At 36.0% G+C, this 25,797-nt stretch overlaps 1 protein-coding gene across 2 annotated transcripts in view; it reads right to left on the bottom strand.

The window, feature by feature from the left end:
• The window catches only part of MICU1 (mitochondrial calcium uptake 1), a 271,908-nt gene that overhangs the window by 151,319 nt on the left and 94,792 nt on the right, over positions 1–25,797 (bottom strand). For both annotated transcript variants that reach the window (XM_069071075.1, XM_069071076.1), the window contains exon 5: positions 4,204–4,247. In XM_069071075.1, coding sequence (XP_068927176.1) covers positions 4,204–4,247 — 44 coding nt within the window. The remainder of the gene's footprint in view (positions 1–4,203; positions 4,248–25,797) is intronic.

The following is a 25,797-nucleotide window of genomic DNA, read 5'->3' as shown; positions in this document are numbered from 1 at the left end:
TGTGGTGATAAGAAAAAGTTTAATTTGAGAGGACTTGTCAATTAGGAACAGAAAGAAAAAAGAATTTCTCACTTTAATATGTTAAATGTAAAAATGAATGAGTAAAAAGTATGAGAACAAGAGGGAAAGAAAACAAGCAAGACTAGGAAACATGCTATAACCACATAAGCTATACCAAAACATACAAAAGAAACTGAGAACCACCAATTCCAAGCATTTTTTTTTCCAAGTGAAATGGCAGTTGAATTATTCAGAGAAAAATACCTGGAAACTAAAAGGAATAAAGGTCATCTTTAGTAGTGATTCCTATTACATGTCCTCACTACCAGAAGATGGAAAGCTACTTCTGAACTTTCACCAACAACCTGCCCCCAAACTCCTAGTTTCTTTTTATTCAAAAGGAAAAGACACCTAAACCTAAAGTCAGAAAACGATTCTCTGATTTAATGAGTATAAGCCCATTAGCAAACCATTCTGGATACTAAGAACACACTAGCAAGAGGGGACTCATTTTCATCTCTGAGGCTTTTATGTCAGTAAAAACTGGAGCTGCTCAACATTTGTTGCTACGATTCAGGAGACAGCTAACAGGACACTTATATCCTATGCCCATTAAGGATCATGTCAGAACATGCTTGAAATCTTTTGAGTTGGGAGTTTCTAACTCTTTCATGTCTCTTTGTACTGTCCCTGCAGGGTAGTAAAAAAAACAAAAAGCCGGAGGCGGGTTCTGATCCTCCCCAGCATCTGCAGCCCTGGAGAAGTTACTTCCCCCATGGGACTCAGTTCCTTAGCTGTAGAACAGGGATAATAATCCCTGAAATACCCTCCTCACAGAGGAGAGCATTCTATAAACCTCAAGCACAATATAATCCTACATGGATTCTGTTCCTGCCACCTGTCACAGACTGTAACTGTCCGATCCTAAAGAGTTTAGACTACAGTTGTTTAACTTTGCATAGTATCTATCTGTGGCAGGTGGACATTTGACAAATGTATTATAACCACAGGAATGAAAGTGGTACATTGTATCCATTAATATTTTTTTCCATTAATTTTTTTTTGGAGGGGAAAGGCAGGGCAATTGGGGTTAAGTGACTTTCCCAAGGTTACACAGCTAGTGTCAAGTGTCTGAGGTCACATTTGAACTCAGGTCATCCTGACTCCAGAGTTGGTGCTCCATTCACTGCACCACCTAGCTGCCCCTATCCAATACTTTTAAAACTACATTACAACACAACTACAATAGAAAGAATTAGTATTTCTAGGAATATAAATGAAATTAAAATTATAAAACAGTATTATGATTTAGAAACAGTCCCCCAAATTAAAACAAAAATCTCAAATCTTATTTTATTAAAATATAGTGAGAAGAGGGATGTTTGATTCCCCCTTCAAGCAGGTGTTTTGCTTAAAGAAATTATATAGGAAGGGTAGCTAGGTGGCGGAGTGAAGAGAGCACTGGCCCTGGAGTCAGAAGGACCTGAGTTCAAATTTGGCCTCAGACACTTGATATACTTACTAGCCATGTGACCTTGGGCAAGTCACTTAACCCCAATTACTGCCCTCCCCCCTCCAAAAAGTTAAAAAAAAAAAAAAAAGAAATTATATAGGAGAGGGAGCTTAAGTGACCACATGAAAGGCCGTCCACTCCTTTCCCCACTAGAAATATTTAGAGTTTTACGGGACTGAGGTACAAATGAACAATACCCCAGATCAGAGATAACCTATTCCCAAACCCATTTTGTTGATTTTAATAACAAAAATGCCAAATGGCAATCCTATAGCCATAAGCTAACCTTTTTCAAGGCATTATTATTTAAATGAATTTTATTAAATATTATGTGCCACAAGCTTGATGGAAATTGATTGGAAGCATGATATTTCATTTAGGCATCTGCCAATTATTTTAATATTACCAAATGAAAAGAGAAAAAAGACAAATTTAAAGCAGACTCCTCTAGTATAATTTTCAATTCAAATCTTCGGTCAAACTGTACATACTGGCAACAACTGATAAAGTATTATGTTAATAACAATAAAAAAGTTATTCAAAAAAATTACAATCATACTAGAGAAATGGTTGTACAAAAACAAATTTTTCTTCTTTAGCTTATGCTCTGTTTATAGTCACACAAATTTGATGCCTGTCATAACAATGATCAGATAAAGGCTTTCTTGCATAGTAAAAATCTAAAACTCTTATGTTGATGAAATATTTTATGAATTTTCCTTTATTACATAAAGTTTTAAGACAATAGGCTGAAAGGATGGTATTTATTATCTTGATTATTTTATGCAACATCTGGCTTTCCACGAAAGCACAAAAAAGTAGAGAACTGTTAAAAAAAAATCCCTCTTATAGATGTTTGTCCTAAATTAATCAAGCAAATGCTAATATGAAATATATTAAACAAGATCTCCTTTCTAATCAGAAATTCATGAAGAATCTTTGAAAACAAAAATTCTCCAGGCAGAAAGATAAATAGATTCAATAATTCCATCCAGACAAAACAGAAGTATGAGTGAGAAAGAAATGATGCCAGTTCCCTGCCAAGGTGCTAACTGGCTCAGGCTTATTTTTCACAGATCCATGACTCTCATCTCACTACTTTTAGCCAGCCCTAGGCTGGGAGTCTTTGGTACTATCTGCTTGCATTTTCTATATACTTCTCCCCATTTCAGAATTTCCTTCTCTGGGTGCCCAGAACTCTCATGCTATCCCTGGGAAGTGATCTCTTATGTACTATCTTTGAGGGTCAGGATCATATCATGGCCGGCACATAGTAGGTACTTAATATTGGTTGATAAATATACTAAAGTGTACTATAAATAAATTATAATAAAGACAAAATTTGCTAAAATAGTATATTTGTAAAAATACTAGAATATCTTAGTATACCTTAGATTCCTTATTGTAATACTCTTCTCAAACATATCTGAATCTTAAAACAGGAAGCCAAACCCTAAGCCTAACATTTGATCCAAAGGAATGAACCTCTAAAATTGGACTTTGGGGCACTAGGGGGGCAAGACATTCTGGATTGCATACATTCTCTCATTTTGCCCCTCAAAATAATGAACCCACTAAAAATACCAGTCCTGTCCCCAGCTTGACATCTTTCCGGTGTGAGCAAACATTATTTCATTCTGTGTAACCCTATTAAATACTAGTATATTCTTAGCTCCCCTCAGAGGTTGAGTCTTGTGTGCTTTGAGGGCACCCCTTTCTGTTCCTGACTTATTTAGCCAATCTGCAGCTTTTATCCTTAATGGATTTAGTACTTTCTGCTCTGTAGGGTAATAAATAACTTGCTCTTTCTGATGATTTCTTTTGCCTTCCTCCAAAACTGTCTTTTCCTTTTTTTTTTTTTTTTGGGTTTTTTTTTTTTTGTCTTGGCTTGTAAAAGGAACCAGGAGAAATGGAAAAAAATATTTCACTGAATAGATGACAGTAAGAATGAAGTTTCACCATTCAATGTGTAAAAATGCATTAATGCATGTTGTATTCAAATATCTGAAAGCATGTAGGCAAACAATGCACAGTCATATGCAAATAAATGCAGTTTGGTCCTCATAATTATTTCACAAGTTTAGTTAAGTACTTTAAAAAAAATTTTGTTAAATTTCTAAAGTTAGCAACCATTAACAACATTCAACTAAACAAACAATAAAATTGATCATTCCTACAACCACAAACTACAAATTATTTACAAATTGTTATCTCTATAATTTTTAAGACTGCTATATGTTATCAAAAAGGTAGGACAATTAAAGAAATCATCCAGGAGATGTGTTTTCAGGATAAAAAGTCACTATGCTAGGCTTGGTGTCCTTATTAGTATCTTTACACTCATACACAGATGCAAATAAATACTAGACCAATCATTAATAAACATAGCAGTTGACACAAGATGTTTATATAACTGTGTGTATAGAGTTATATTAATATAGAAACAATGAGGTTTTTTTTAAATCATATTATGAAAGTGCAAATAAGTAATTACATTTTTTTCTCTATAAGAAAAGCATATAAAGGAATATTTTACAAAATTTTCTAATGTTATATATACTCATTTGGCAAGATGCATTAAAGATCTTAAGTACAATTTCTCCACATGGTTCTAATGGAAATTCAACCAGAAAACTTTTAAAATATCTTTAGTAACAAAAACATATATACCTGTATCACAATTCTCTCACCTTTCCATCAAAGCGCTTCACTATGTATTGATCCAGGCCCAAATCTGAAGAAGAGAAGTAACAAAATTAATTCACTGCATTTATCCTTCAATTTAAACATATAAAGTTGCATAGTTCTCATCTTTGTTTTTAGTGATTTGGGGACTACTGCAGCAATGGAACAAAGTTTTCTCCTGAATTTATCCAAAGGAATGAAAACATTCTCTGCTTTCCCTTTCCCAAATAAGAAAAGAAATGATTATTCTAATATTTCTGTATAGCCACACTTCAGTGTCACAGGTTCCTAGAGATCTAAAGCTGAAGGGAACTTCTGAGGTCACCTAGTCCAATTCCCTCATTTTACTGACAACAAAAGTGATGCCCGAGGCAGTTAAGGGGTTTGGCCAACTTCACCCAGGCAGTGTCAGAAGTAGGATATAAATCCAGGCCATCTGACTACAGAGCACTATTATTTCTATATAGTACTTTATTATTATAGTACTTTATCTAGTACTTTATACTACACTGTATTAATTTTATTGCTCAATCAATCGAGTCCTTATTAGGCACTTATTTTATATGCCTGGCACTATATTAAGTATTAGAGATACAAATACAAAAGTCAGACTATCCCCTGTCCTAAAGGAATTTATATTCCCCTATGCATGTACAGCACATTAACAGATTAATTCATTTAGGTAATATATAAAAAATACATACAGTGATGGAGAAACCAACAACTGAGGGAAGCAGGAAAGTTAAATACAAAATGTGGCTTTCTCTTGAGAGGGCTGAAGCAGGGGATGGGGAGAAAAGAAAAGGTCTTGAACATGGAAGTGGAACACCTGTGGATGATGGCAAGATTGAGGGTAGGACCATCTATGTACAGATGAAGTAGGAGAGGAGGTAGGAAAGAGGGAAAGATTATAAGCCAGACATGGAACTCATTTAGGAAAGAAGTTGAGAGTGCTAGAGGTCTTGATAATCATTAAATATCATATTTTGGCCAAAGTCTGAATTAATCAAAGACTGCTTTCCCTTGCCTTCTGTGTCAGCAAGATATCAGAAACCAGATAAGGCTGGAGATAGGATTCCCCCTTATCTTGGGAGAAAAACAGACATCCTGAGACCATAAAATGTAAATAGACCCTACTCCATTTGTAGTCAATTTGCATTTACAACCAAGGAACTTCTTTTTCACCTATAAATGGTAACAAATGGAAGTCACTGGGGTGGCTAGGTGGCTAAGTGAGTAGAGCACCAGCCCTGGAGTCAGGAAGACCTGAGTTCAAATCCGGCCTCAGACACAACACAAAACTAGCCATGTGACATTGGGCAAATCACTTAATCCCAATTGCCCTACCTTCCCCCTCCAAAAAGCAAAAAGCAAATGGAAGTCATAAAGTTTTGTGACATGGTCATCCTGAATTGGGATGGTTCTAAATTGTATAAAAAGTTTTCTGATTCATCCATTTGTCAGTCAGGACTAAGCTCTTGCACTCTTTGTACAAGTTTCTCTAGCTTAAGGGAATAAAATAAATAACTGTATATCACCTTTTGTTTGTCTCCTTTAACCAAACTTTGTGATAGGTCGTCAGTCTTGATAAGACAATAAATATGTATTGAATGAACATCCAAAAATAAGAGGTTATTGAGTGATGGTAGTAGAAGGAGAGCCTGGAAGTGGCAATGAGGAACAAGGAATTTTCTATCTCTTCTGCCATGACCACTGAATCATGGAGGCTGAGTGAAGGAAAAGCAACTGTGGCATCAGGAGGGAGCAAGGTTTCAGTGAGTGCATGCAGATGGAGGAAGCAAGAAAGGAAATGAAGAAGAGAAAAAATCAGAAAACCTAGCAATTCATCAATAAACTCTGAAAATGTGTACAGTGTTTCACACCTGTAACCTCCCCTACCCTCCTACACCCCCACAAAGGAGTTAGGAATGTAACTCTTCCTTGATACAAGCCCCTTCTTTGTAATTTTTAAAGATTCATTCCTAATTGTTTTGTGGTTGCTGGTTTTTCCCACAATTATATTGTTGCAGTCATTTTGTAGACAATTTTCATGCCTTAGCTTACTTCACTTTGAATTGGTTCATATAAGTCTTTTCATACTTCTCTGTATCCATCATATTTGTTGTTTGTTATACCACAGTCATGTATCATAATTTGTTCAGTCATTTCCTAACTGATGGACATCTATTAGTTTTAGGGTCTTGTTTAGGCTTTTTTATTACCAAAAAAGGGTTGCTATAAATATTTTGCTGTATACAGAACCTTTCCTTTTGTGAAGAACGTCATTGGGGAATATGCCTAGAAGTCAATCAAATCTCTGGGTCAAAAAGTACTAACATTTTAGCGACTTTAGTTGTATAATTCCAAACTGCTTTCCAAAATGGTCGTACTAATTTCCATCTCTATCAACAATACATCTTCTTAGTTACCCAGGCATCATCTTCAGCTCCTCAGCCTTTCACTGCCCTGCCCTCCATCTAATCTGTTGCCAAGTCCTATAGATTCAACTTTTGTCATCTTCTGTGGTTTGGTTTGGTTTTTGCTTTCTGGAGGGGGAGGGCAGGGCAATTGGGGTTAAGTGACTTGCCCAAGGTCACATAGCTAGTAAGTATTAAGTGTCAAAGGCTGGATTTGAACTCAGGTCCTCCTGACTCCAGGGCCTGGTGCTCTATTCACTGCACTACCTAGCCACCCCTTTTGTCATCTTTTGTACAGGCTTCCTTCTCCTCTGACATTGCCTTTAACCAGTGTTCCTTTAACCATTCTTCACATATCACAGATTCAAGGTCCTTCACCCAGTCACCCTTCTCTGGATTTTTTTCAGCTTGTAAATGTCTTTCCTATACTGTTGCACCCCAAAATAAACACAACGATATAGATATGGTCTGATGAGGGCAGCAGACAGAAAGCCTGTCATGTCTCCATATCCCTGGAAATGATTTCTGGACACTCTCAAGATAAGAGAGCACAAGTAGTCATGAAGGGTATCTTTACTAGATCTCCAGTCACTGGCTCCAATCCTAAAAGTATTCTTTGAACCTTCCAGAAACTACTACCTAACTTTGCTCATCCCCTTCAATGCTAAATTTCTCCACTTATTAGATAGCTAGATCTAGTTTCTCCCACAATCTGCTGTAATCAGACTTCTGCTCCTCACCATTCAATTGAAACTGATCTTTATGTCTTTTTTTTTTTTTTTTGCTTTTTGGAGGGCAATTGGGGTTAAGTGACTTGCCCAAGGTCACACAGCTAGTTTTTGTGTAAAGTGTCTGAGGCCAGAATTGAACTCAGGTCCTCCTGACTCCAGGGCCACCTAGCCACCCCTGAAACTGATCTTTCAAAGGTAACCAATCACCAAATCCTGTGGCCTTTTTCAGTTCTCTTCCCTCTTGAAATCTGAAGTTTTTGATGCTACTGATTATCTCTCCTATTGGATACTCTTTCATCTCTTGACTTCTAAGTCAGTCAATCAAGAAGAATTTATTAACTGTTTACTACATTCTGAGCTGTCTGCTAAATGTGTGTGTGTGAGTATGGGAGGACAGAGACAGAATAAAAAGAAAAGGTAAAACCAGTCACTGCCCTCTGGGAGCTCATGGACTAATGCAGGAAACAACATGCAAATATCTATGTACAAACAAGATATAGACAGAATGATGTGGAATTAATCCTAGAGAGAAAATACTAACATTATGGGGGGACTGGGAAAGACTTCTTGCAGAAGGTGGGATTTTCGTTGGGACCTGAAGGAAGTCAGGGAAGCCAGAAGGCAAAGATGAGGAGACAGAATTCTAAGCATGGGAGATGACCAATAAAAAGGCATGGAATGCAAAGATGCAATGCTGTGTTCAAGGAAAAGAAAGGAGGCCTAAGCCTCTGCATCACAGAGTTCATGGAGGGAATAAGGTGTAAGGGTATATGTAATTAGGCACATACAAGATATATAAAGAATATATGGAGGGTAGTCTCAGAGGCAAAGACACTAAGCAGCTGGGGGACCAGGAAAGGTTTTTGCAGAAGGAATGATTTGAGAGAAGCCAGGGGAAGATCACCAATTTAATAAAAATCTCTCAAATGACTACCCTAGCGACTACCAAGGACAATAAAAAATTTTAGCTTGGCATTCAAGATCGTGAACTGACACCACCATACTTTTCTAATCTTATTTCATATTATGCTGCCTCTAAATCACCTAGGTTTCCTCTTAATCAGAACTACTCATTGTCTCCTATATAAGCTCTGTGCTTTTCCACATCTGTACTTTGGCTAATATCTTCTCTATACTATGAATGCCTTGGCTGAATTCTTACATGCATTCCCCTCATTCCTTAAGGCAGTAATGACTAGTCTCTCTCAAACTTCGCTTAGAATTTTATTTGCTAATCCTACTCCTCCTGTATTGTGTTAGTGCCACCATAGTTATAGCTAGGAAGTACTTTAGAGATCATCTATTTCAAATGTCTCATTTTGCAGGTGAGAAACTAGGTTACCCAAGGTGCTGCAGGTAATGATCAGAGCCACTGGGAGTAGAGGACTCATGTCCTCAAACTCTGAATCCAATGCTCCCTCCACTATGTTATATTGCTCACAGCAAAGTGAAAATCAACACATATAAACGAGCGTGCACATAAAATATATATATATATATATATATATATATATATATAAATAACCATATATATTATATGTAAATGTGCACACAAAGCACTTTATAACCATAAAACATCATGTAAATGTAGGTTCTTTTCGTTATTACCAAGTGCCATCTCACTCTCAGGGTAAGTGTTGTCTCGCTCCTTTTGGCACAACATAAGTAGCAGATTCTTTGAGATGATGACTGGGAAAATGTCACTATTTACAGAATTAAGCTTATTGTGTGCAAAGTGCCAACTTAGTCTTCAAGTTCACCACGTTGGCTCCTTTGCCTCACTCAGTCTAATTACAAGGGAGGTGCAGGATATTGGAGAATTTTCTACTCTAAATTTTAAACTCTAAAAACTATGCTCTTTAGTTTCACAATAAAGTGAAAATAGCTATTGAAGAAGGATGGATTTGTGGCAAACTGAACCTGTCAAAATGTTGCATAAGGATCAATAATAATGGAAAAGTGGTAAAAGAAATAACTTATTAGCCCATGTCCCTGTTCAAACTTGGATAAGCCCCCTTTGGCACATCCTGTATGGGTTGGTTCACTGGATCTTGGTGGAAACAATTGTTAGGAATCATGTTCCTAGCCTTGGGTGGAGTAATTTTGCTACCCATGTGTCTCCCTTGTATTATTTAGCTAATAATTTGAATAGTACAGGAATCTGTCAATAAAATAGGGCAGATACATGTATCCAATAATGGAAGGGGTAAGGATTCTAATAGAAAAGACTCATAATTCCACTAGTGAGGAGGAATGCAAGCTGATATTGAAATAGTTCGAGAAAGAGGGAGCTTAAAAGGTGTGGAAACCAAAGCTTTATTAAAAAGAAAATGGGGAAATTGTGAGAAATGCTAGCAGTTTGGTTTCCACAGATTCTATAGGTACAATGGGCGTTCCAAAAACAGATGCTGCACAGGACATGCAGGAAGGTATAAATCAGGATGAGGGAGGAAGGTGTAGAGTACCCTATCCAATTATATAGCTGAAAGAAATCTGTAAGTTTCCTCCTGGAAGAGGCCTAGGCTAAACTGGCTTAGATTGGCCAGGATCAAAGGATGGTCACCAACTCTTTACTAAGATGCATGCTTAACTAACCTCATACACCCTGAACAGAATTAGAGCCTCATTATCCAATATGATCCATAAAGCTCATATTGGGAGCAGAGGAAACATAATAAGGAGTACATATGTGTAGTTGGCAGGTCAGAAAGATTGTAACCCAGAAGAGCTGGGACCAATCCCAGTTCTGAAAGGAGTAACAAGGCAGGAAATTCGAATGGAAGCAGCATAAAAGGGCTTGCATTTGTCTGATTCTCTGTAGTCTTTTGAGGAGGCTACCCCTTTATTGAGAAGAGAATAAATGTAAAATAAAGGTAATAAAAACCTTCCAGGCTTTTCAACAAGTATTGTTTGTTCCTAGTCTGAGCACGTTTATAACATTCCCCTATACATATCATCTTCCCCTCTTAGAATGTAAGCTCCCGAAGGGCTAGGATTTTCTCACTTTTGTATTTGTATCCATCACTGCTTCACACATCAGCAGCACTTACTAAATTCACTTACTCAATCTCAGTAATGCCCCTAATTACTTGGGACTTTTTATTAAGACTAAAGTTTCCTGCTTCTTGCCCCTTCTCTGTTGCTGACCCCCCTCCCCCCTTAAACTTTCAGGATTGTTCTTCCTGCTCTGGACCTCTCTTTATATCTACTCCAGTATCAAAACTTATCTATCCCTCTGACTGCTCTGCTTTGCTTCTTTTCTGGTAAATTAATCCCCAATAAAGTATTAGTAGCCAAAAATGGCTTAATTAAAATATCTTCCAAGATGTCTGTAGGGAGTTATGGAAGACAATAGATTAACCCAAAGAAATAGGTCTTTTGATGATGGAATGCCAGGAATTATGGGTACTTTTGGAGAAGAATCACATTCCAAGGTTCTTAAAATCCTATCATTTAGATTGCTGCTTTCAGATTAAAAGTACAGAGCTTCAAGCAAACATTCAAATTAGTACCTATATGTAAAAAAAGAATTAGCTTTTCTCTTTGCCCCTCCCACTGCAATTCTTCCTTTGAAATCTTTAAACTCTATTGTTATTTCAAAGGAGAAACAAAATAGAGGATTTCCCTTCTTTGTTGTTGTTTGTTTGTTTTGCCTTTTTGGAGGGCAACTGGGGTCAAGTAACTTGCCCAAGGTTACACTGCTAGCTTTTTGTGTTAAGTGTCTGACATCCCATCCCAAACTCAGGTCCTCCTGACTCTGGGGCCAGTGCTTTACTCACTGAGCCACCCAGCCGCCCCAGATTTCCCTTCTTTGAAAGGTGATGATGAATAATTTGAAAATGAAAGAGATCCTAACATTGAAGAATCACAGCACTGTTTTTAGAGCTAATCTGCACTTTTTTATTCTTGACTTCTGTATCAAACTGGCTTGCATTTTCTCCCTCAGTTCTCTTCTTCAAAATTAATAATAATAATAACGACAAGGACTATATAAGTGCTAATTGTTGTCATCATTATTATTATTATTAATTTTATTCAGTTTTGGAATTAGCCATCAAATTTATCAATCATAAGAATTCCAGCCATTTAAAAATTGGACAAGATGGTCAAATGGCAAAATGATGCTCAATTAAGGTTATATGTTTTTTTTTTTTGGCTTAAAATTCAGAGACTGAGGAAATAAAGTTCACAAGAGAAAAAAGAAACTGATATAAGTCTAAATGTTAATAGCTCTTCCCACACAAAAATTCCAGGTCAAACCTACAGCTTATTACTTAGAAGAATTAGACTGGTGTGATAATAATAGTTTATAATTACATAAAGCTTGAAAGTTTAGAAAGCATTTTTCTCACTACCTCATGAGCTGCTAAGGTGATCTTCCTAAAATGCAAGATCTGATCACATCAAGCTCCTATTTCACAAACTCAGTGGCTCCTTAGGATCAACTGTAAAATCCTCTGGCTTTTAAAAGACTTTATAACCTGGCCCCTTTCTACCTTTTCCAGTCTTCTTACACTTTACTTCTTTTTCCAAATTCTACTGGCCTTGAGATGGGACACACCATCCCTCCACTGTGGGGTATCTGTTTCTTTTTTTTGCCTTTTGGAGGGCAATTAGGGTTAAGTAACTTGGCCAAGGTTACACGACTAGTTTTTTTTTTTTATGTGGGTGTTGAGCATCTGAAGCCAGAACTGAACTCGGGTCCTCCAACTCCAGGGCCGGTGCTCTTACTCACTGTGACACCTAGCTGCCCCATGGGGTATCAGTTTCTTAAAAGTTATTTCTTTGAGTTTTTAGCTGGATTATCTGGACTCTTCAGAATATCTACCAATCCTCTTTTTTTGATAAGGAAATGCTTCTAGAATGGCCTTGGGGTAATATTCTCTCTCATTAATATAATATGGATTATTATTTGGATATTATCTAAGTTTATAATCCATTTTAATGTTTCAAAAATCTGCATTAAGTCTAGTGTTTCACAGGTGTTAACTCTTATTCCAAATGCATTCTTCTCACTGGGCTCTGACTTCAGGGATGTCAGTAAGTCTTTTGACATAGATGGTCAAAGTCATACTCTTGATAGCTTTGTTCTTGATGAGGAGACTCAAAGTATCTGCAAGAATCACATTCATCTATGGGTTTAATCTGACCTCTAGAGTCAAGCTCAAAGCCTTCAAAACCTTCAGTCTGTATTTTTACTTGGTGAACATTAACAAATTTACTCTTAGGTCATGGAACCAATAAGATAGAAAGACCTAATTAACTATCAAAATGTGCAAAAAATAAAAAATAGCCAGGATGGCAAGGCCTATCATTATTTACCTGGTGAACAACCTAAGGATTTTTCTTTTACCAATAAAACCACTATGCTAGGGAGAAGGAAAAATGTGGCTATGGTTCTCAGGTCTCCCAAGTTTTAGCTGGGGGTTCTACTATCTCTTTACTTGTTTCTCACCCAGTATATAAGGAGTGTTTACACAACAAGTGTTTGTAGAAGAGAGACAGGAAAGAGAAAGAAGGAGAGCGAGACAAAGGAAGAAACTACAGTGGAAGGAGAATGTATCTTGAGTATCTTGACAACTTTCCATGAATCTCACCTTATACCAAAATTTTAACAGCCTCAGCTGACAAACTGTAGGCAAGGTACAGGGGAGGGAAGAAATTCCAGACAGATGTAGCTAACCTGATGATTTGAACTGACTCGACTGACAAAGTGTTACTCAACTATGAACCTTAAAGTGAGGAGCAGAGTAGTTTCTCCCAACAAAAAGGAAAGGACCTTGATTTACCCAACTGATACCATAAAGACTTCCTTCCCCTATAGAAACCACTGACACCTCACTTAGAATGCAACTTTCAAACTCCAGACAATCAGTTCCTTAAAGTCAGTGGGATTCCCTTAATTCTATTACAGATGTAGTATCAACCAATAAGCATTTGTTAAGTGTCTATTAAATGCCAGACAATATTGTGGGTGCTGGTAATATTAGGACAAAAAGGAAATAGTACCTTCACTCAAGGAGCCTACCATCTCTTGGATAGGATACAACATAATACAAATATAAACAAAAGCTGTACAAAATAAATATGACAAAGTCAATGAGATGGAATGCTACATTTAGGAAACAATAAAAAGGCCAGTTTTGCTCAACAAAAGAATTCACAAAGAGAAGTAACTGAGAAAAAAGGTTGCAAGGATAGGGTGAGGTTGTGAAGAGCTTCAAATGTCAGAGGAGGAATATTTGAACCTAGAGGTAAAAAGGAACCACTTGAGGTGATTGAGCATGGAAGTAACATGGTCAGAACTGTACTTAACAAGTCTACTTTGACAAATATGTGGAAGACAGAATGGAAAGTTGAGAGGCTAGAAACAGGGAGAACAATTAGGAAGTTAATGGAAAAGTCCAGGAATAAAGGGATAAGGGGCTGAACAAGGGTGGTGAACATGTTAAGAGAAGGGGAGTGACATACATAGTGTCATGGAAGTAAAATTAACAGTACTTGGCAACTGACTGGATAGGTGGCATAAGAAAGCATGACGAGTAATGGATAATTACGAGGTTTTGACCCTCTGACTCTTAGTGCTGCTCTGGATAAAAATAGAGAGGTTCAGAAGAGGGGCAGATTTTAGGGTAAAGATAATGAGTTTTGCTTTTGGATATTTTGAGCTTCAGATGTCTCTAGGACATAAAATTCAAAATGACAGTGTGAGCATGGAATCCGGAAGAGAGGCTAGGCTGGGAGTCATCTAAGCAGAGATGGCAAATGAACTCAGGAGATTTTATGAGGCCCACCTCATTCTGACTGCAGGGGTGGAGAATGTAATAAAGAATTAATTAAGGAGGGATAAAAAGATCACCTTGCTACAATGAATGCACAGTTGAGATTATTATTAAGTTTTCTTGATGTGTTTTGGTTTTATATTACATTTACAGATTGCTCAAACTTAGAGGTCTTATAACAAAGTACAAAAGTTAAGGAAAACTAATAACACAGGACTATATGTGGAACTACATAAAACATTTCACATCTGTGGTACCTCTTCACTTGACTTAAAAAAAAAAACTAACAGAAATCTATTTCTCCCCCACCTCCAACCTCATTGGAAAAAAAAAGGAAAACATTTCTTAATATGCATAATCAAGCTAAACAAATTCCCTCAACATCTACCTATGTATCTACCCTAATACCATCTATCCTAAATCCATCACCTCTCTGTCCTGGATAGCATGTTTTACCATTGGTACTCTGGAATCATGAATGGACATTGTAGTGTTCATAATTCTTTATTTTTTTAAAGCAATTGGGGTTAAGTAACTTGCTCGAGGTTACACAGCCAAATTTTTTGTGTGGGTGTTAAGTATCTGAGGCCAGAACCGATTGCAGGTCCTCCTGACTCCAGGGCCGGTGCTCTTACTCACTGTGCCACCTAGCCACCCCTAGTGTTCATAGTTCTTAACAGTTTTCAAAGTGTATGTGTGTGTTGTGTGTTTACTGTATAAACTGTTCTGGTTCTGATCACGTCATTCATCATCAGTTGAAAAAAGTACCCCAAATTGCTTAATTTTATAACATTAATATTATAGAGTATACTGGTTCTTCTGTTTCTGCTGAATTTATGCTGCACCCATTCATATGTCTTTCCACGTCTTTTTGAAATCATCTATTTTCTTACTTCTTAGGGCACAGTAGTACTCAATCACCTTTATAAGACACAATTTATTTAGCCATTCCTCAACTGATGGGCATCCCTTAGTTTTTTACCACCATGGAAAGTGTTAATATAAATATTTTTTATGCATAAAGGACGTTTTCCTCTTTCTTTGATCTCTTTTGGGTGTGGGCCTAGCACTGGTAGCTGGATGAAAGGGCACATACTGTTTAGTAACTTTTCATATGTAATTCTAAATTATTTTCCAGAATGGTTAGACCCATTCACAAGTCTAGCAGTGGTATATCAATATTTTCCTAAAGCCCCTCTAACATATATCACTCTCCTTTTTTGTCACCTTTGCTGCTTTAATGTATGTGAGGTGGAATCTCAGAATTGCACTAATATGCATTTCTCTAATTGGCAGAGATTTGGAGCATTTCTCCATATAGCTTTAAATAGCCTTTTTCTTCCTTTTATCATCTATAAATTTAGTTCAGTTATCAATTGAATAATGACTCTTTTTCTTATAAACTTGAATCAGTCCCTTATATATCTTGGAAATGAGACTTTTATCAGAGAATCTTGATGCAAAGATTTTCTCCAGTTGTTTCCCTTTTAATCTTAAGCTTTACTGGATTCTTTATACAAAAATTTTTTAATCTTATGTAATCAAAATTATAGAATTTATCTTCTCTGAGTCTCTCTATCTCTTGTTTAGATATGAACTTTTCTTCTTTCCATATACCTGATATGTAACTTTTTCCTTGTTTTTTAAATTTGTTTATGATGTATCCTTTTGCATATATAATCACATACCCATTTGAAATTCATCTTGGTATAAAGTATGAGGTACTGGTCTAAATTTAATTTCTTCCATACTGACATACAATTTTCCAGCCATTTTCATAAAATACCGAGTCCTTATCCCAGTAGCCAGGATCTAACAGGATTTGGGAAACATTTGCTTTTTGTATGTTGTATACCTGTTATATATCTGAACTAATTTTTTTTAAAAATTTATTTACTATCAGTTTATAACATTCAGTTCCATAAGACTTTGAGTTCCAAATTTTCTCCCCAACCCAAACCCCCCCTCCACACCATGGCAGCATGCAATCTGATACAGGTTTCTACATATACCTTTACATTAAACATCAGTCAAGTTGTAAAGAAGAATTATAACTAATGAAATGAATAATGAGAAAGAAGAAACAAAAGAAAACAAAAAAGAGAGTAAGTAGTATGCTTCAATATGCATTCAGACTCTGTAATTCTTTCTCTGGATGTGGATGGCCTTTTGATCATCAGTCCCTTGGAGTTGTCTTATAACCTTGTATTGCTGAGGGGACCCCAGTCTATCAAAGTCAGTCAAAACAGATACAATGTGTGTAATTGTGTACAATGTTCTCCTGGTTCTGCTCCCCTCATTCAGTATCACTTTATATAAGTCTCTCCAGGTTATCATGAAGTCTGACTGTTCTTCATTTCTTATAGCACAATAGTATTCCATTACAATCATATACCACAACTTGTTTAGCCTTTCCCCAATTGATGGGCATCCCCTTGATTTCCAATTCTTTGCCACCACAAAAAGAACTGCTATAAATCGTTTTGTACATATGGGTCCTTTTTACACTTGTATAATCTCTTTGGGATACAGACCAGAAGTGGTATTGCTGGGTCAAAAGGTATGCACATTTTCATAGCCCTTTGGGCATAGTTCCAAAATGCTCTCCAAGATGGTTGGATCAGTTCACAACTCCACCAACAATGCATTAGTGTTCCAATTTTCCCATATCTTCTCCAGCATTTATCATTTTCCTGTTTTGTCATGCTAGCCAATATCCGTTCTATTTTTAATCAGTACCAAATGTTTTAATAATTAATAATTTGTAGCACCTTTTGAGATCTGGCATTGTTAGGCTCCCTTCATTACCATTTCTTTTCTTTTTTTTTTAGATTCTTCACTTTTTTTTCCCCCCAAAAGAATTTCATTATTATATTTTTTCTAGTTTTATAAGATAACCCTCTGGTACTCTGATTGGCATGGCACTGAATAAACAAATTAATTTAGGTTAGTATCAACATTTTTATTATATGTGCTCTTCCTTCTTATTTATAATACATATTTTCCCAATTATTTAAGTTTATATTTCTGTCAACACTGTTTATAGTTGTATTTATACAATTCTTGTGTGTATCTTAGAGGGCAGACTCCTAAGTATTTTATACATTCTGTAGTAATTTTAAGTGGAATTTCTTTCTAACTCTTCTTGCTGGGTTTTAATAGTATCATGTAGAAAAGTTGATTATTTTTGTTATTTTATTTTATACCCAGAAAATTTGTCAGTTATCATTTCAATTAATTTTTTAATGACTCTTTAGGGTTCACTAAGTATATCATCATATTATTTGCAAAGAATTATAAAGTTGTTTCTTCTATAATTATGATTATCTCCTCAATTTCTTTTTCTTGTTGTAGAGCTATAGTCAGCATTTCAAGTACAATTTCAAACAGAAGCTGTGACAATGGACATTTTTGTTTCATCCCTAAATTTATTGGAAAGGTTTGTCATTTATCTCCATTACAGATAATGGTAGCTCTTGGTTTAAGAAATGTACTATTTATGATTATGAAGTAAAGGTTTATTTATTCCTATGTTTTCTAGTGTTTTTAATTGAAATGGGTATTGGTATTTTATCAAAAGCTCTTTCCAAATCTGTTGAAAAAATATGATTTTTGCTGATTTTGTTAACATAATTGTTTATAATTTTCTTAATATTAAACTATTAAATATTATTAATTAAATTATTAATTAAATTAAATTATTAATTAAATAATATTAAACTAATTCAAAATACCAGGTAAAACTCCAGACTGATCACAGTGCACAAGCCTTATGATATGTTGTTTTAGCCTTTTTGCTAAAGTTTAAAATTTTTCATCTATGTTTTATTAGGGATATTGGTCTATAGTTTTCTTTTTTTCTTCTTTGATTCTTCCTGATTTATAAACTGTGATAACTGTAAACTCTATATTGTTTGAAGTTTTAGTTTGATGTTATATATAAAGTTTGATATTTTAGTTATAATGATAGGACTCCAATATGGGATCACTGAAGCTAAGCAATCCTAAAGTCTATAAAAGCATATGGAAAAAGCAACCTGTATTTTCCCACTGTTAGCACTGTGTCACGACAGATAAGGCTTTCATCTTTTGGATTTGATGGATAGTTAACATTAGATCTTCCCACCAATTTGTGGTCCCAATAAAGAAATTCCTCTTACCAGAGTTTCACCCAAGACTGGTATTCATAAGAGACCCTGACTCTACCACATCTGGCTAGGATGTAGGAGTGCTCCCTCCTATATATGGCACCTATTCTTTTTTTTTTCAGAAGCAATTGGGGTTAAGTAACTTGCCCAAGGTTACATGGTCAGTTATTTTGGGTGGGTATTAAGTATCTGATGCCGGAACCTATCCTGGGTCCTCCCGACTCCAGGGCCTGTGCTCTTACTCACTGCGCCACCTAGCTGCCCCTTTTTTTGCTTTCTGAAGGGAAATGGGGTTAAGTGACTTGCTCAAGGTCACACAGCTAGTAAGTTTTAAGTGCCTGAGGCCAGAATAAACTCAGAACCTCCTGACTTCAGGACAGTGCTCTGTTCACTGTGCCACCTAACAGCCCCCTCGGGCACCTATTTTTTTTTTAATGCTTTATTAACTTCTGATTTACATCATTCGTTTCCGCCAGATTTTGAGTTACAAATTTTCTCCCCATTTTTCCCCTACCCACCACCCCAAAATAGCAGTCCCCCAGGATATCCCCTCCTCCAATCTGCTCTCTCCCATACCCCTTTCAACTTTTCCAGTGGGTCTCTATGCCTCAGTACCTGTATATCTTATTTCCCAATTACATGTAAGATGGTATTAATAATAATAATACTATATATGTGTGTGTATATATATATATATATATATATATATATATATACATATATATTTGAATATTTGATTTTAAAACTTTCAATTCCAGATTCATTCCCTTCCTTCCTTGTCACCCATCCTTACTGGGAAGATAAGCAGTTCAGTATAGGTTGTACATGTGTGGCTAATGCAAAACAATAACATAGTAGATATATTGTAAAAGACTGACTATATTTCCCTCCCTCCTATCCCACCTCCCACTTGTTTTATTCTCTACTTTGATCCTGTCCCTTTTCAAAAGTGAGTGCTTCCAACTTCCCTCCTCCCCAGCCTGCCCTCCCTTCCATCACCCCCCACTCTCTTCCCTTCCCCCCTTAATCTCCTGGAGTGTGAGATACCCTATTTAGTGTGTATTTCACTCCCTCCTCAAGCCAAATTCAATGGGAATAAGGTTGACCCATTCCCCTTTGCCTTCCTATTCTTCCCCTCCATTGTAACCATTTTCCCTTGCCTCTTCTGTATGAGATAGTTTACCCCAATCTGTCTCTCCCTATCTCCTCTCATTATACTCCTCTCACCTCTTAATTTCACCTTTTAAGTATCATCCCTTCCTGTTAAATTGGTCTTGTCGGGCACCTATTCTTAATTCTTCCCTATTACACTGCCTTCCTCTTTGCACTGGGTGAGCTTCTTGCATCTATGGGGATGAACCTCTGTCTGTTTCTATTCTCAGATATTCTGTATGTGCATATTCTTTGTTTGCCTGCCTGATGGACCACACAATAATAAAGCTCTTGATTGTATCACCTGCCTGAGTACCAATTTTCTAGAAATTCCTGAACCCAGATTTTTGCTTTAACCCAAGAGGTGAGGTGAAATAAAACATGAATCAAGACTACATTTGTGTCACAGAAGGAATTTGGTAAGATACTTTCTTTTCCTATTTTTTCAAACAGTTTATGTAATATTGAAATTAATTGTTCTTTGAATACCTGATAGATTTCAATTGTGAATCTGTCTGGTGCTGGAATTGTTGTTTCTTGAAGATCATGTATTACTTGTTTTCTTTCCTCTGAAATTGGGGTATTTAAAGTCTCTATTTCTTACTCTTTTATACCATGGGTATTTCATATTTTTATAAATATTCATTTAGTTCATTCAAGTTGTTGATTTTGTTGGCACTATAGCTGGACAAAATAATTTCTAATAAAATCTTTTATTTGTTCTTCAACAGTTGTGAATTTTCCTTTTTCCTTTTTCATACTGATAATGCAGTTTTCTTCTTTTAAATCAAATTAGCTAATGGTTTATTTGTTTTTTTTTCTGTTTAAAAAAATCTAATTTTATATATTAATATTGTTCGTTTCTTCATTAATTCTCAGGATTTCTATTTCAGTACTTGATATTTTAAAATTTTGTTGGTTTTCTAGTATTTTTGGTTACAGTTCAAGTTCATTGATTTATTCTGGGTTTTTTATTTTGCTGTTGCTAATATATCTGTTTACAGATTTAATTTTACTCTAAGGACTGCTTTGGTTGCATTCCCAAAATTTTGGAATGTTGTTTCCTTGTTGTAATTATCTTTAATAAAAATTATTATTTCTATGAACTAGTCTTTGATCCAACAATTTTTTAGGATTAAGTTACTTATTTCCAATTGACTTTTGATACTTTTTTTTCCCAGAAAGTATTTATTTAATGTAAATTTTTATGGCATTGTTATCAGTGAAATACATGTATTCTATCCTTCTGCACTTGGAAATTTTTAAGACATGATCAATGTGTATAACATGTCATGCACAGCAGAGATAGATGTGTATTACTTTCTATTTCCATCCAATAACAGTCAGAGTTCTATCTTACCAAATTTTTATAAAATTCCTTCCATGTCTCAAGTTTATGAACTGTCTTATTTTTGTTTTTTTGATCAAGATTTTTTTTTAATATCACCAGAATTTTTCACAGTATCTCTTTCTCCTCCCCTGCCTCTCCCAGAGAGTCATTCTATATATATTTTTAACAGGGGAAAAAAAAAACAAAAAAATTAGATTGATATATCACAAAAACATAGCTAAGTGGTAGAGAGGATACAGCACTGAGCCTGGAGACAAGAAAATTTGAATTAAAATCAGACCTCAGACACTTTCTAGCTGTGTGACCCTGGGCAAGTCCCTTAAAATCCATTTGCTTGAGTTCCTCATCTGTAAAATGGGGGCACAATGGATAAGAAAATGGTGAACCACTCTAGTATCTTTGCCAAGAAAACCCCAAATGGGATCAGAAAGCATCAGAGATGACTGAAATGACTGAATAACAACATCTCAAAAGTCCAAAAATATGAAAAATATACCATACCCATATACTTTCCACTCTTTAAAAGAGTAGAGATAGAGGCATCTTCATATATCTCTTCATTTGAGCCATGTTTGCACTCTGCAGTTTTGCAATCTTCACTTCTGACTGTTTTGTGATGTTCTTTTCATTTGCCTTGTTGAAGTCATTATGTATATTGTTTTCTTGACTCTATTTAATTTATTGTGCATCACTTCATCTAAATCTTTCCATGGATTTAAAACATTTATAATTTCTTACAGCACAGAAATATTCCATCATATTCTTGTACTATGATCAATTTACAGCCAAGTCTTAACTGATTACTATCTACTTGGTTCCCAATTGTATGTTACCTGCCCCCTCCCTTCCACCCCACTCTCTCTCTCTCTCACAAAGTTACTATAAACAGTTTGGAGTATGAAGGACGATTCTTATCAACAACTTTCTTAGGATACGTAGTGCTAGATTCTCTTCATTGAAGGTAATGGACATTTTATTCACTTTATTTGAATAATTCCAAACTGCCTTCCAAAATGGGTATAATAATTCAGAGATCCATGAACAATACACTAATCTACCTGTCTTTCTACAATTCCTCCAATACTGTCAACTATTCCCATCTTTTGTCAACTTTGCCAAATGGTTGAGTATGAGGTGAAACTCAGCACTGTTTTGATTTGTCTCTCTCATTATTACTGATTTGGACCATTTTTCCCCCACTTTGTTAAGTTTGTAGTTCTTTTTTTTTAATTTTTAAAATTCATTTATTTTTAGTTTTCAACATTCATTTCCACAAAATTGAGTTAAAATTTTTTCTCCACGTTTCCCCTACCCCCACCTCAAAATGGCAAGCCTACTGAATACCCCTTCCCCCAATCTGTTCTCTCTTATATCCTCCCCCATCACCCTCCCCCAACATTCTAGTAAGTCAAGATGGCTTTCTATGGCCCAGTGCCTGTATATCTTATTTCCCAGTTGCACAAAGAAACAAATTTTTTTTTTTAACATTTGTTTTTAAAACTTTTGAGTTCTAGATTTTTTCCCTTCTTCCCTCCTTACCTGCTCCAACTAGGAAGATAAGAAATTCAATATAGGTTGTACATGGGTATTTACCCAAATCATTTTCATAATTGTTACATTGTGAAAGACCAACTATACTTCCCTCCATGCTATCCCACCCCCCACGTATTCTATTTTCTCCTTTGACCCTATCCTTTTTCAAAAATGTTTGCTTCTAACTACCCTCTCCACCAAACTACCCTCCCTTTTATCATCCCCCCTCTTATCCCCTACCCCACTATTTTCCTGTAGGGTAAGATACCCAAATGAGTGTGTATTTTATTCCCTCTTTAAGCCAAATTCAATGAGAATAAGGTTGCCCCATTCCCTTTCACCTTCCTGCTTTTCCCCTCCACTGTAATAGTTTTCTCTTGCCTCTTTTATATGAGATAATTTACCCTAATCTATCTCTCCCTTTCTCCTTCTCCCAACAAATTCCTCTCTTACCTCTTAAATTTTATTTTTTTTTATATCATCCCTTCATATCCAACTCATCCTGCTCCCTCTGTCTATGTATACATGAACATACATATGCCCACACTCACATATATATTTATATACACATACATCCTCTTATACATACATATATATGCATGTATACATACATATATATGCATGTATACATACATATATATATATATTCCCTTCAACTATCCTCATACTGAGAAAAATCTTATGAGTTACAATTATCGTTTTTCCATGTAGGAATGTAAATAGTTCAACGTTAATAAGTTCCTTATGATTTCTTTTTCCTGTTTACCTTCTCATGCTTCTCTTGCTTCTTATATTGGAAAGTCAAATTTTCTGTTCAGTTCTGGTTTTTTCGTCAAGAATGCTTGAAAATCCTCTATTTCATTGAATGACCATGAAGCATTATACTCAGTTTTGCTGGACAAATGATTCTTGGTTTTGGTCTTAGCTCCTTTAACCTCCGGAATATCATATTCTAAGCCCTTTGATCCCTTAATGTAGAAGCTGCTAGGTCTTGTGTTATCCTGATTGTGTTTCCACAATACTCAAATTGTTTCTTCCTGACTGCTTACAGTATTTTCTCCTTCACTGGGAACTCTTGAATTTGGCTATAATACTCCTAGGAGTTTTCTTTTTGGGATCTTTTTCAAGAGGCGATCAGTAAATTCTTTCAATTTCTATTTTGCCCTCTGGTTCTAGAATATCAGAGCAATTTTGCTTGATAACTTCTTAAAAGATGGTGTCTAGGTTCTTTTTTTGATCATGACTTTCAGGTAGCCCAAAAATTCTTAAATTATCTCTCCTGGATTTATTTTCCAGGTCAGTGGTTTTTCCAATGAGATATTTCACATTGCCTTCTATTTTTTTTTTCATTTGTTTGGATCTATTTTATAGTATCTTGATTTCTCATAAAGTCATTAGCTTCCAGTTGCTCCAATCTAATTTTGAAGGAGTTATTCTCTTCAGTGAATTTTTGAAATTCCTTTTTTATCTGGCAAATTAGGCTTTTTAAGGCATTTTTCTGCTCATTCACTTTTTGGGTCTCTTTTACCATCTGAGTTAGTCTATTTTTTTTTTTACTTTTTTGGAGGGCAATTGGGGTTAAGTGACTTGCCCAAGGTCACATGGCTAGTTTTTGTGTTAAATGTCTGAGGCTGGATTTGAACTCAAGTCCTCCTGACTCCAGGGCTGGTGCTCTATTCACTGCGCCACATAGTCGCCCAAGTTAGTCTATTTTTTAAGGTGTTATTTTCTTCAGTGTATTTTTGGGTCTCCTTTAGCAGGCTGTTGACTTGCTTTTCATGATTTTCTTGCATCATTCTCATTTCTCCTCCACTTCTCTTACTTGACTTTCAAGATCCTTCTTGAGCTCCTCCATGGCCTATAACCAATTCATATGTTTCTTGGAGGCTTTTGATGCGGAAGTTCTGACTTCACTATCATCCTCCAGCTCCATGCCTTCATCCTTTTTGTCCCCTAAAAAGGATTTTATTGTCTGTTTGTGCTTCCTGTGCTTGCTGATATTGCCAGCCAATTACTTGATGTTTGAGCTCTTTGCCACAATAGAACTCTGCTTCCAGAATGAAGAGAGCTGTGTCCCAAATCTCTGAGGTTTTTGCAGCTGCCAGAGCTATTAGGAGGGTGCCATCTCTACAGCCCCCACAAGCTCTGGCTCACTGGTCACACACCCCAGGACCACCACCCAAAACCGTGATGCAGATCCAAGCAGGTTAAAGCAAGAGTGATTACCCTATGAATGGTTGTTTGGGCCCCCTACAATCTGCAGGCCAGGACCTCCCGAGGCAGTGCTCAGTGTGGCTGCACAGCCTCACGCCTCCACTACTTCTTTCCCCAGGGGCAGGAGCCAGACCATGCTCTTCCATCCACTCCTGTTCCAACAGAGTTCCACACTGACCTTTTACTTTGGTGTTTATGGATTGAAAAGTCTGGAAGCCGCCACCGCTGCTTGTTATTCACTCTCCTGAAGTCTGCTCTGGCTGCTGCTGGTTGGGGCCGCCCTGGGGCTAGAACCTCACAGATTGCTCAGCTCCCAGTGTGCTGCAATAGACCTTTCCTGTTGACCTGCCAGGCTGTTTTCTGCGGGAGATTTGTTTCTCTCTGTCACTTTATGGGTTCTGTAGCTTTAAAATTTGTTTAGAGTCATTTTTTTTACAGGTATTAAAATTATTTGGAGCCAGAACCCACGCCAAGTTTGTGCTTCTACTCCATCATCTTGGCTCTGACTGCAGTTCTTCTTTTGAAAATTGCTTCTATTCTTTGACCACTTATCTATTAGGAAAAGGTTTTTGGTCTTACATGTGAGGTTTTTTTTTTTTTAATATATCTGGATATGAAACTCTTATCTAAGATGTGGACTGATTTCCTTTTTATCTTAGATACACTAACTTTGTTTATGCAGAAGCTTTTCAACTTAACATATATCTATTTTATGTCTTAAAGTTGCCTCAATTCTTTGTTTGGTTACCTACCAATAACTATGAAATGGGATCTGCTTCACTCCTTTTTTTTATTTAAATAGTAGGGCTTTTAACATTCAGGCCATGTATCCTTTTGGATTTATTGTGAAATATGACTTAAGGTGTTAGTTGAAGCCTAATTTTTACCAGACTGCTTTCTATTTTTCCGACTAATTTTTATTAAATATGAAATTCTTTTCAGAATGCTATTTTCTGATTTATACAACACTGGGTTGACTGCCATTATTATTCCTCCAGTTCATCTGTTTCACTGTCCCACTTCCCTATATTTTAGCCAATATTAAATTGTTTTGAATACTGCTACTTAATAAAATCTGAAGTTGGGAAATGCTATCCCTTCTTCATTCCTAACTTTAATTCTCTTGATATTCTAAATCTTTTGTTTCTTCATATGAACTGTTATTATTTTACCAAGTTTTGTGAAGCATCTTTTTGATAGTTTGTATATTCTTAAAAATATCAATTAACTTTGGTAATATTGTAATTTTTACTACATTGACATGGGTAGTC

This window comes from Petaurus breviceps, unplaced genomic scaffold (genome assembly GCF_028583685.1).
Source record: "Petaurus breviceps papuanus isolate PSGF00001 unplaced genomic scaffold, PetGlider_PUasm1.0 90825, whole genome shotgun sequence".
Taxonomy (NCBI): domain Eukaryota; kingdom Metazoa; phylum Chordata; class Mammalia; order Diprotodontia; family Petauridae; genus Petaurus; species Petaurus breviceps.
The sequence above is the reverse complement of the archived record's forward strand: the minus strand, read 5'-3'. Positions and strand labels throughout refer to the sequence as shown.